General features: G+C 39.3%; 1 protein-coding gene across 5 annotated transcripts in view; it reads left to right on the forward strand.

Annotated features, from left to right (window-relative positions):
- SLC7A3 (solute carrier family 7 member 3) overlaps positions 1-6,968 on the forward strand; it is an 83,664-nt gene extending 76,696 nt beyond the window's left edge. For all 5 annotated transcript variants that reach the window (XM_044305595.1, XM_044305599.1, XM_044305600.1 and 2 more), the window contains 5 exons: positions 2,171-2,273; positions 2,840-3,045; positions 3,148-3,314; positions 3,462-3,570; positions 4,728-6,968. In XM_044305595.1, the coding sequence (XP_044161530.1) occupies positions 2,171-2,273; positions 2,840-3,045; positions 3,148-3,314; positions 3,462-3,570; positions 4,728-4,858 (716 nt within the window). In that variant the 3' untranslated portion in view covers positions 4,859-6,968. The remainder of the gene's footprint in view (positions 1-2,170; positions 2,274-2,839; positions 3,046-3,147; positions 3,315-3,461; positions 3,571-4,727) is intronic.
- The last annotated feature ends 5,246 nt before the right edge of the window (positions 6,969-12,214 follow it).

Here is a 12,214-nt window from a genome sequence, read left to right on the forward strand (position 1 = left end):
AGGCGAGCGGAGCGGAGGCTGAACGCCGCCAGACTGATGCAGTCTGAGCGGATCCGCCTCCATTCAGACTGCATCAGGGCTGGACGGCTGCGTTCGGGTCCGCTCGTGAGCTCCTTCAAACGGAGCTCACGAACGGAAACCCGAACGCTAGTGTGAAAGCAGCCTTAAACGTGCTTCATTCAAAACCTTGGAATAATACTGTATGGAGATTCGTCTACGTACAGTATTAGAATGTATGGGCTCGGATGAGCCAAAGTAATTTATTTGCGCATGACTTTGTAGAATAACGTTGGTAATTGATTTTTAAAGTGTAAAATCACTTTAAAACTTGAAACCAAACTGCATCGGTTCCGACTAGTACCTTTGAACCGAGGCCGATTCCTTCCTATTCAGAGCATTACTTTAGTTATTAAAACTTGAATGTTGTCACACTTTACATTTAAATGGGAAGTTCAAAGGCATAGAATCTTACTGGGCCAAATTTAGACAACTTTCATTAATATCCAGTCACAATTACTTTTGTTATTCACTTTTATCTGCGAGAATAGTCAAAAATATATTTGACAGAAATACAACTGTCTGTAAAACTAAATATAGAATAAAATTCAGTTTTAGAATAAAATTCAGTCATGTCTTTGCCATAAATACAGCTAATATCTGAAAATAGAGGAGATTGGGCGCAACTCACAGTGGAGGTCCACACAAGTACGTAGCGCGATGTTCATGTTTAGGAGGACAGCACTGTACTTCATGACAGTGGTAAACTTGAATTAATATATTTTGACTTTATTGATAAAAAATTTGGAAAAATTCTCAATTTTCTACATTTGAATTTCTCAACATTTTTTTTTTTCCTTGGAACTTTATTTTCATGGTAACAACTCAATTCAGCATATACTCGAACTTCAAAACTTTAAGTTCGCTCATCCCCACTCAGAAGGCATGGATCGCCATATAGTTTTTGGAATGGTCATGTTTTTTTTTTACTTTTTATACACGTGAAACTTTTAAAAAGAGAGGCTATACAGCATTATTACAGCGCTGTACAACCTCCATGCAGAGCTGATTGTGGTCTATGGAAAACCCGACAGCTCCTGCACCTCCCTGGCCCGTGTCACATTGCTTCCTTAGCTGTATACACAGCGCTTGTTCTAGAGGGCAGGGACCTCTCCTTGGCAGCCTTGATTGGCAGGGCCATGCAGTGGCAAAGCAGTGAGTGAGTAACTGGCCACAGAAAGGAATGAATCTTGGGTGCAACTAGAGCAATGATGATACCCTCATTGCACCAAAGTCCTAATCTGCGTAAAGTATCAACTCTGAAACAGAGCCTCTGATGAACAAAATAAAAACTACTTTTTAATCGGGTGAACCAAAGCTATACATTGACTCCTCAAGATAAAAATATTTTCAACATACAATGGTCTTTTCTGACCCATCGTAAGTTGAAAACAGTCTCAACATACAATGCCTCAGATTCAGATCCAACCAATCAAGGCCACCTCTCAGGTAAAATAGCTGGATTAGTTGCTAGTTAACAGCTTTTCCTGACTGTTATATGTAAGGACTTGTTTTATCTCTCTTAGTTATCTGCTTATTTTCCTTAAATCTTCATTCTTTCTTACCTTGGATGACATTTGACCTGACATCACTAAATGCCCAGTCCCTGTATGTAAACTTCCTGCATGAATTGGGGCACGTTCTGCTTCAACCAATGACCTGCCTTAGTGGTGATGTGTCCCCAAGTAACATGTGATCCAGCAGGGATCAAGGATGTGCTGCAGGAGGCTTGTCACCGTTTAGGCCCGTCATTGTCTGCAGCAGTGCATGTTATCCTGTTGGTGGAGGAAGTTTACATACCGGGACCGGAAAATCTGTCAGGTTAGTTTTGGTCCCATGGAGCCAGAATGGAGCAGCGGGGAGCAAGCAAGTATTACTGTCTTGACCGATCCCACTGAGAGCAGGGGTGGAATTAAAGAAAAATAATTTGGACAGCCCCTTCATGTGAAATAAAATGATGTTCTGTGTCTTTTATTTTTATTCAGCATTGTATATTCTCTTTGCTGTTGGTAGCAAATAATTTGGGGAGTGGAAGTCGCTAGTGTTAAGTGGGATATGCAATTTTTGGGCTAATGTTCTTTTGCTCTCTAATTGTGTAATTGTTTATTTTCAGCAATCATGGCGTTCCTTTTTGAGCTGAAGGTCCTTGTAGAGTTGATGTCCATTGGTACCTTACTTGCTTACTCTCTGGTGGCTGCCTGCGTTGTTATTCTTAGGCAAGTTGTATAGTAACATCCCTGTATTTGAGCTAAAAACAAACAAACACCCAGACCCATTTAGTTAATGGTTGTCCAGGATTAGAATAAAATGACTCGCCACCCCCACCCCACCCAAACGGCAGCATTACACCTGTCTATGGGTTGTCCATGGTGTTGCAACTCTGCTTCATTCACTCCTTCATTGGTAGAGCTAAGATGCAATATCAGACACAACCCATGGACAAGAATGGATCTGTTTCTGTAAAAAAAAAATAAAGCCATATATTTCTAAACCTGGGCAACCTTTTTAAGGGTGGTGCAATACAACCTCGTAGAGTAGTTTTTGAGCAAAGCCAGATGTGGTTCCAGGAGGATGGATAAGTAGAAGTCCTACCTTATATGTTTGTTATTCCCATCCAACCCATCTTTGGCTCAAAACTACATCTAAAACTGTCGCAAAAAGTTGTGTGTGGAGCCGCCCTAAACCTATCTTGTCCTGCAGAGTTGATCCAGAGGTGTTTTAACATGCTGTCTGTTTAAAAAAAATAAAAAAAGCCAATTAATTGTTTGCTCTGGGCTTGCAGGTACCAACCAGAGAAACAGAGCTGCCCACTTAAGACCACGGAAATGGTGAAGCTAAATAAGGAAGAAGATGAGAAGACTGACCCTGATCTACAGGTCACCTATACCCAGACTGATGCATTCAGCTTTAGGCATCTTGTCTCTCCAGGCAGCGATGTCCCCACCAAAACTTCCGGACTCGTTGTTTATGGCTGCGTCTCAGTAATATGTAAGTCCATTTGTTTTATTAGCAATATAGCTCATAGAGAACTCATTATTTATGTGTAGGACTACTCACGGGTTTATCCTTTGTGTTTTTATGGTTTTCCAGCTATTTTCTTCATCTTCATGTGTTTGATACTTTGTCATAAGCTTAATGACATTCTTACTGGAAGTCCCATCTGGATCACTTTCTTTATACTTCTGTCTATGTGTTCTGCTGCTGTTACTTTTGTTATCTGGAAGCAACCAGAGTGTAAAACTCATCTGTCATTCAAAGTAAGTTATGACCATTAATTACATCTAAGTAAAAATATTTTTTAATATAGTGTAAATAAACATTGCTGTTATTAGTGGAATCTGAAGTGTTTTCATAAATATTATAGTCAAAGATTTTTCTGATTTTGTATTTTTATGTCTTTTAAGGTGCCTGCACTCCCCTTGTTGCCTCTTTTTAGTGTGTTTATCAACTTATATTTTATGGTCCAATTTGACAATGACACTTGGATTCGATTTTCTATTTGGATGGCTTTAGGTAAAATGCTTTTATATTGCCAACATGTTCTCCAGCACGGCACTGAGATTGTCATCGCTCCCATCATTTTAAAGGGGATGTGTTTAACTGCAGTTTTAATTATCTAGATTTAAACTCTGTATATGAGTAAAGGTGCATTAACACAAGCCAACTGAGAAGGCAATTATCGGGAAGGAACTGTTTCTTCCTTAAAACTGCCTGCTCGTCAGTGGAGGTAAGAGCTGGGCTTACATGCAGTGATCACCTCCACAGTATGGGGACAAGCTATGGGTATCACTTGTCTTTATACAGATTCATTGTTTTTTGGCAGCAGATCACTTTATTGTCCAGAAACAAAGATTTAGGTGTCCGTATAAATGATAATTTCACCCTATGAACAAGCGTTTTGTTTGTTCATTGGGTGATGCACTGTATGTAGCACCTTTTAGGGTACGGCCACACATTTAGATTTTCTGATGCAGTTTTGGAAGCTAAAACAAGGAGTGAATTCATAAGAGAAGTTGTATCTGTCCTTAATACTTTTTCTTCTTTTATGATGAAAACTTCATCAGGAAACTTGAACTTGTGGCCAAACCTTTTCCACAGGCTGATGAGGAATAAGCGTTCATACTAACATTCATTCCTAATAATAATCTAAACCTGACATATAAGGAGCGTTGACCGGTCCACTTTAAGATGTCTTGTTGTAGTCTCTAATATACATTAATTATAATGAAACTAGCAGTTAAGTGTTCTCACCACCCCAGTCAATATGCCCATTTAGGTCATATAGTAACATCATGAAGGTGGACCCCCTCTTGGGACTCCCTCATAAGCTTGAGTGGAGTGACACTTACAATAGCGGCTTTTGCTTTGGCAGATATACCCTGTCATTATATTACTTGGATGGTAACTATTATTCAGGGAAAATGTATTTCTAGGAAGGATTTCCTATGACAATAATAGCTGATCACCTGGACATATGACATCTGACCCAGAGCAATCTGCTGATCACTGGGCCATCTTCAAAGTAGAAAGGGGCTGTCATGTTAAAACTACCTTTTTAGCAAAGTTGGTTCTTTTAATCAAGTAGCCATATCCCTGCATCTCTGCCTTCTGTTTTGGTTGTTTTGTTTACTTCTGACTTACTTTGCCATTTTACCTGTTTTGTGCTTTAGGTTTCATTATCTACTTCGCCTATGGTGTTTGGAACAGTACAGAGAACCATGACTCTAATGGGAAGGAAACTCAAACAAACCCAGACTTTCCTAGTCCAACTGTCAAGGAGCATTCAGCAGCCATTGTGTAAAACATGCATTCCACTTACTTGTGTATTGATCTTTATGTTGTGACTGTGCAGGTAAAAAGTGGCCCCTTGCTTGGTTATTTCAGTTTCTCATTTCAGTGTTCATTGGTCTGGGAAAGTCTGTTTTATGTGTTCTTGGTGTGACCAAAAATGTTTGCCATCTAATAACAGAACGGTTAGGTTCACGTCAGAGGGTCTTTTCGGTTTTCCTGTTGTGATATAGTAACAGTAAAAATTTTTTTATTGAAGCCCTGGATCCAGCATACACCAGACACCAAGACTGCCTGGGGTATCCTGTTAAATATAATGGAGTCCATTGGGTTTCTATTATGGATTCCATAACTCTGAACTGCTGGAAGACCGCTTCGTTCTGTGGTATTTTGTTCTGGTTGAAACCTCAATCACAGATGCTGTTAGAAGGCAGACCATCTGCTGCAGATGTGAACCTAACATTACAATCTGGTTCATGTTGATCACTCGGTAGTTCAGGAAGTTGAATGCATGATATAATTTGCTGAACATGACCTGTCTCCTGCTACTCTGCAAACAGTACCGATTTGTGGTGTAACCAACGTGAATTCTTCTTTCTGATATTCTTCCTACATTACTCCTACAATTTACTCCCCTTTTTTTGCCTTTTTTGCTGTCAAATTGTCATCAAAGGATTCATCCGATCTTGCATTCGATCATAGCTTCATCATTCATATTCAATGTATAATGCATTCTGACTGATCTGTGCTAACATGTTGATTTATGTATTGAATTCTTATTATTTTTATTATGGAAGTTTCCTTTCAAATAGCTGAATGTAAGGATTTCAGCAAAGTACTAAGATGGGCCTGGATTAGAAATGTCTATACTTGAATGCTTGAATTTCATGTTTACAGAGGAAATATTTATTGCATTTTTAATAACTTTTTATACTTTCCCACAGTGCCTCTCCATCTCAGACTGCAGACTAGTTTCTTGTACTACTTCCAGCATAGACTGCACAAACTGTATTTCATGTTTTATTCTGTTTGTTGATCCATTTATGGCTGGTGTATATATTTTCTTGGTTCATTCAGAATATTTGGTTTGTGTTGCAGACTTGCAGACATATGTGATGTCATTTTTTTAAAATTGGGCAGACCTTTCCTAGAAGTGTGATGGGTTTGAGAACTTGTCAGTACCATTCCTGCTATCTGCACATGCATTAATAGCATTCCTATATATCTCTACACTTTAATTGTGGATGACATTACATGCATTGCCATCTCTCAATTTGGAATACACTCACTGACGCATTGGGACCAAATCCCAGATCACTTGTGGCTTGAATTATAGAATATGTAATTAATAAAGTTGCGTTTTATTTTAGTTGGAATCACAATACTAGTTTACATTGCATCTTATATGTTATGGCCAGATTCACATCTCTGTTCTGGATTTATTGTACGTCCATAGTACTCTTATGTGTCACTGCTTGACCAAGGGTTTACCTGACCCATACTCGCAGCATCATAGGTCCCTATGATACTAAGTTGCAGTCAGTTAAACCCACAGTCGGACATGATGCATCCATATAATACAGCAGTAGCATGCATCCAGAACACATACTTTTTTTTTTTTTTTGTGGCAAATAACTTGGTAGATGAAGGTGTAATAAGTATTTGAATTATTTTACTACTGTAGTGATCTTAATGTAGTAATCACATGATCATGAATTAAATATCCTATAAGGATGGTATAGCAGGAGTATTGTTTTTGAGTTTTAAGTAAATACTGGTTTCAGTGCTTGTTTTTCAGAAATATTTTATATATTTAGCTTTATATTTATACCATTTGTATTCATTTGGTTAAGGTCGTGCAGTAGACATTGTTTTTATAGTGTAATGCAGAATGTGTCTTGCGCCTTCATTGTTATGAACGTACATTCCAGTTATAAAATATATGTTTTTATAGTGCAGCTCAAGATTTGTAACTTCCTGTTCTTTATTGTATCTATTGTATTTAAATTTAGTTTTTTATTGTATTTTTATTCGTATGCACAATAATGATGTACGTCATGAAAACAATTACCGATAAATGTCTTTGAATGTATTTTTTTAGAAAATAAAAAAAGTGACTTTTTTGTGTGCTTCCTTCTTCAGCATTTCCATGTGTTACCATAACTAAAAGTGTGTGTTTATATAATTATTATATATTTTTTTATTATAGAGTATGTGTGCGTATATTTATATATATACACACACACACACAGTGGTCTCTGGTTTTACATAGTGTGGTGGTGCACCGCATTTGCAATTGTGCTGGGCAAGAAAAATCCACAGATGTAGTAAGCTAATTCACTGACAGTTCCTTTAAGCATGCTTCCACATACCATGGCTGTGCTGCATTTGGTGTGGCAAAGAAGCGCGTGCTGACTTAAAGGGGTATTCAAGTTATCCCCCACAGGATAGGGGATGATGATCAAATAGGTGGGGGTCATACCTCTGGAACCCCCACTGATCAGAAGAATGGGGGCCCCATACCCTGTGGAGCCCCCTGAAATGGACGGAGCGGCTGGTTGGAAACGCACGCTACAGCTCCATTCATTTCTCTGGGAGCATCGGAAATGGAGTACAGCGCTTGGCTATCTCCGGCCAAGTGATGTATTTCTGGCCAATTATTGGGAACAAGCATTCATAGGAACACTCATGAGGAGAGAACACGGTGTGTCATGTCCACATTTTTTGCGGCCCTGTTGAAATGAATGGGTCTGCATCCCATCCGCAAAAAAGCGAATCTGATGCGGACCAAAATACTGTTGTGTGCATGAAGCCTTAAGCCTTGTGCGGTATATTTAGTGCCAAGAACACTAGATAAGGGAAGATAAACATGATCCTCTCCCTACCTTGACACTAAAAATTTGGCTCCCGCCAAAAGCTTTGTTTGCACAGTGCAATGAATGTGAGTGGGGCTTTAAGGAATTTTCCAGTTATTTTTCTAACTTCAGAGAACGTTGCAAAAAATTTCCTGCTGTTGGGAAAAAAGAAAACAATTATCCTGGACAACCCTTTTAATAAGAGCAAACATAGCCTGAGGGAAAAAAATAATAATTCTCTCCCAGATTTGCTGTACTGAAAACCAAAACATAGCAAAATGCAGATTTCAAGCCACACAGTTTGCTGTCAGCATCGTTTGCAGCCCCATTGAAATGAATAGGTTCACATCCGACCATAAAAAAATGCGGATCACATTGTTGTGTGCATGAGCCCTTGGGTTACATGCACACAACAGTATTTTTACGGCTGTTTATCACCGATGCCTTTCCGAGAAAAAAAATTGCCATTAAAAACCATCCCCTTAAATTATTGGGTCTGTCAGCTATGAAAACGGACAAAATTGGACATGTCCTATTTTTGCCAGCCAGTATTCAGTCCGTTTAAAAATGGATGTGTGAATATACCCACAGACAACAACCATGTGATGGCCATAAAAAAAATGTAGCCTTGTGTCATGTTTCAAGATTTCCCAAGGGTCTTATGTGATAGCTGGCAGATGATTGTAATTTGGGTCATGCTCTGGCAATGACTACATTAAACATTTGTCAGAGACCATCAATCATCCCTGGTTTAGCTTAACTACCTTTTCCATCTTATTATGGAATTTATTTACTCTGGCACACAGTGCAAACTATTGACTCGCCATCTACATTTTGTCCCATAATACAGTGGAATCATTTATTGACCACTTTGGTGTTAAAGGGATTCTTTGGGAATGATTTAAAATGGCCTCCACAACATGTTGTAAAATGCGAGCATCCACTTTTAGAGTAGCCTGGGGAGGGGGCAGGGCCTCACTTCACTGCTTATAGATAGATGGTAATTAGTTTTGAACAAAGCATTTCGAACTGGAATTTGGTCCAAAGTTTAGGAAAACTTTGATTCACAACAAAACTAAATTTCCTCTTTCTTCATGGTAACGAATCAGGTTTTTACTAAAATGGTGGTTGCATGTGTTACAAAGTGGATGTAAGCAGCCTGGGAATGCGAGATCACCCCTAATGCCATGCAGCCAGCCAATCTGTAGATGGCTATCCCCTGTGATGTCACAGCCCTATAAAACTCTACATTTACTTATTCCTACATCAGCCATAAATGTAATTCAATACCAATAAGATGGAAGCCTTTATTATTCCTGTGCCAGCATGCCAAGCAATACCATCCAGTCTGCACCTTTTAGGGGGGGCCAGGTCTTAATGATGACATCCTCCTATTTTGCTGGCTTTACTTTTTCCAAATCATCCTTCTTGGTCTCAATGTCCTAGAAAAGCCCGCAAGTGCTGGGGTTGGAGAAGTGGGTATGCCAGAGCTGATTAATATTCAGTGTTTACTGTCAAATAACCTGCAGGAGGCTGCAGAACAGCATAGATTTGCATATTATGCCCCCAACTTAACCAGTCAAACCCCATACCAGCAACAGCCCCTGTTTAAAGGTGCTATGTGGCCATTAACAGTGAGAGACTATACAGTGCGGTCTTCATTATTAAATGAAGGGCAGCTGCGGAATAATTGGCCGCAAGGTTCTTCACCACAGTATGGCCATACCCAAGGCAGAGTGACCTGAGTATACCGGATTTATAGCGTTTTGTAACGAATCAAACTTGGCTAACTTTGGCGCTAAATCAAATTTTTCAAAACTCTGCTCATCTCTACTGGTAATGATGTAATCCTGCCTATGATAGGCCATCATGACTGACAGGAAAACTCAACAAGATGTAGTATATGCAAGTACCAGAGTGTAGTGAGGCTCCCCCCTCTCAGACAGCGCTGCAAGTGGAGGCAACCAGTCCTGCCCACATTTAAGGACATGTTGCTGGCAACCATTTTAAACCATTCTCCGAAAAATTATCACTAAAAACGGAAATTGAGGGTTTTAATGATAATTTTTTCCTTTAGCTAATTATCATAATTTTAAATGGTGGAATTCATAGCCCTCCTGAAACTTACACCATATTTGTGCTTGTGTGGTATGAACCTTACGCACACTTATATCTATAAGGTTCAATTACATAGCTATTAAGAAACATGTAAGGATTAACTGGGGGGGGGGGGGGGGAACTATGTTCAAGTGAATAGTACAGAGCAGTTCCCATTGAAGTGAATGGAACGGTTGAGATGTAATTACACTTGCTCACAACTGTGTTTGCGATGGTAAGCAATAAAGAGGATGCAGCGCTCGAACAGGCGATGTGGTCTCTTACAACAGCTGTTTGCGGGTCAGATAAGTCATCTATATCAGATCAGCCAATCTTGAGGATAGGTCATCAATATTACAAACAAGCAGACAATCTTGCATCTTCAAAAAATAGTTGGTTCCATTGTTGGTGTTATACTACCATTTGGCGGTGTCACAACATGTAGGTAAATTCTCATCAGACAAGATCCCATTAGAAGAAAAAAAATAGATTTACAAACCATTTAGGCTTGTATATTCGTGCTACAGGTGGATGTTTCCCCTCTACCCTTTTCACAGTGTGCTACATTCCAATCGTGCAGAAGCTTGCCCCCCTCCTCCTACGCACTCAGTGACTAGTAGGTGTGCGAGGGGCGGGAAGTAGGTGACATGAGACAAAGAATAGTCTTGAAGAGGAAGTGGGACACAGCTATGAGTGAGTGAGAACTTCAACTAACTCAATTGTAGGTAAGCGGCACAATCAGTTCTGTGTAGGACGCTTGGGTAAAGAGTGATGTGAAGAGCTGCTGACTGCACTTAGAGGATGAGGGTGGATGTGAGGCCCCTGCTGTGCTCTTCTACCTATTAAAGTGAACTGTGTGCCATATGGTTGAAGCTGTCTACAGATAAGCAGATAATACAGTGCAGTACACATGCATAGATTAGTTCAGTTAGTATGAATTAAAGTGACTATTACTGGATAGATCAAGAATCAAATGACTATAGAGGGTGGCAGATAACTGGTTCTTACTGAATTATTGGCCAAAACATATCCTTAGGATTGCAGCAGTATTCTTTCAATTTGATAGCCCCACGTCAACACTCCAAGCTGATTAGATTCGTATAGACTTGGGACATAGCAGTGAACATTTCTTGTGCCAACACAGGGCAGATAATCATATTAAAGGAGCAATTGAATAAGCGAACCAGTAAAATCTGGTTTACATATACAAGAACAAGTGTTCTACTGTCCAGCGCTGCTTGGGATATAAAGGCTTTGTAACTTTATAGCCTTTGGCAGTATTGTAGGGAGCTGTGTGATGTGGCAATTAACTCAGACATTTTTTGTTCTATTTTTTTTTAAATCTTTTTTTGGACGGGGAATGGCTACTCAGTTTACTTAATAAAAGGTGAGTGTGACTTACTTTTGTAAAGCAATGTAGATTAATTAGATAACTAAGAGTAGAAAACTTTTATGCCATGGTCACTCTTGATATTTTTGGGCAGCTTAAATAGAGCATCATCCAGATGTTGCATCAATGTGGATACGATTTGTAACTTCTATCCACTGGGGAGCAAGCCCCTTTATTACTTTATTAAGAGTTGATAGTAGCTACAAATGGTGTCTTAGAAGAAACCCTTTCATCCATGCATTAGGACAGGCTATGAATTCAATAGGCACCAGCGTAATGTAATTCCATAGAACTATCTATCTTTTGGGGAGGTTTTATTTTTCGTTTGTGGGAAGTTTTAGCAGTTATCTATCATTAGAAGGCAGAATTCCAGTAACACCTCTATAATAAAGAATTCTAGTAACATCTCTATTATAAAGCTAGTGGCAGATACAGGATCAGACCATTGACAATCGGTGATGGTTATGGCTCATCTTGCCCATGACCATGCAGGATGACATGACCAGAACTTACTCGCAATACTGCTTTTCTTTTTTCTACTAAGCAGCAAATCAGACAAGATGTCTGTCCCCATAATTATGTAATGGAAATTAAATGAACAAATATACTATGAGAAAATAGTAACAATTAGATTTATTACATTATTTTTAGTAGTAGTCTATGGGCTGCAAAACTGATTTGTCCCATTTCCATTATGCAGGGGAGTCCTCTCCTGCATAACGGAAACGGGATCGATCCGTTATGCAGGCCATAGACTTCAATTATGACAGAATGAATAACGGAATGCCTCTAATGGCATTCCGTTATGCATTCCGTAATAGAATTGCGTTATGGTCCGTGGTAACTGAATCCATAACGCAATTCTGATTTTACCACCAACCCCCCCAAAAATGTACAAACCACCAACTAATAATGTTGGTAGAGTGGTGTGGGGCCAAACACAATCAATAACACCAAACAGAAAACCAAAACCCCCACAGTAAATCGTAAACAGATACTGGGTAACAATATCTTTATTACCCCTTAA

This window comes from Bufo gargarizans, chromosome 9 (assembly GCF_014858855.1).
Source record: "Bufo gargarizans isolate SCDJY-AF-19 chromosome 9, ASM1485885v1, whole genome shotgun sequence".
In the NCBI taxonomy this organism is placed as follows: Eukaryota; Metazoa; Chordata; class Amphibia; order Anura; family Bufonidae; genus Bufo; species Bufo gargarizans.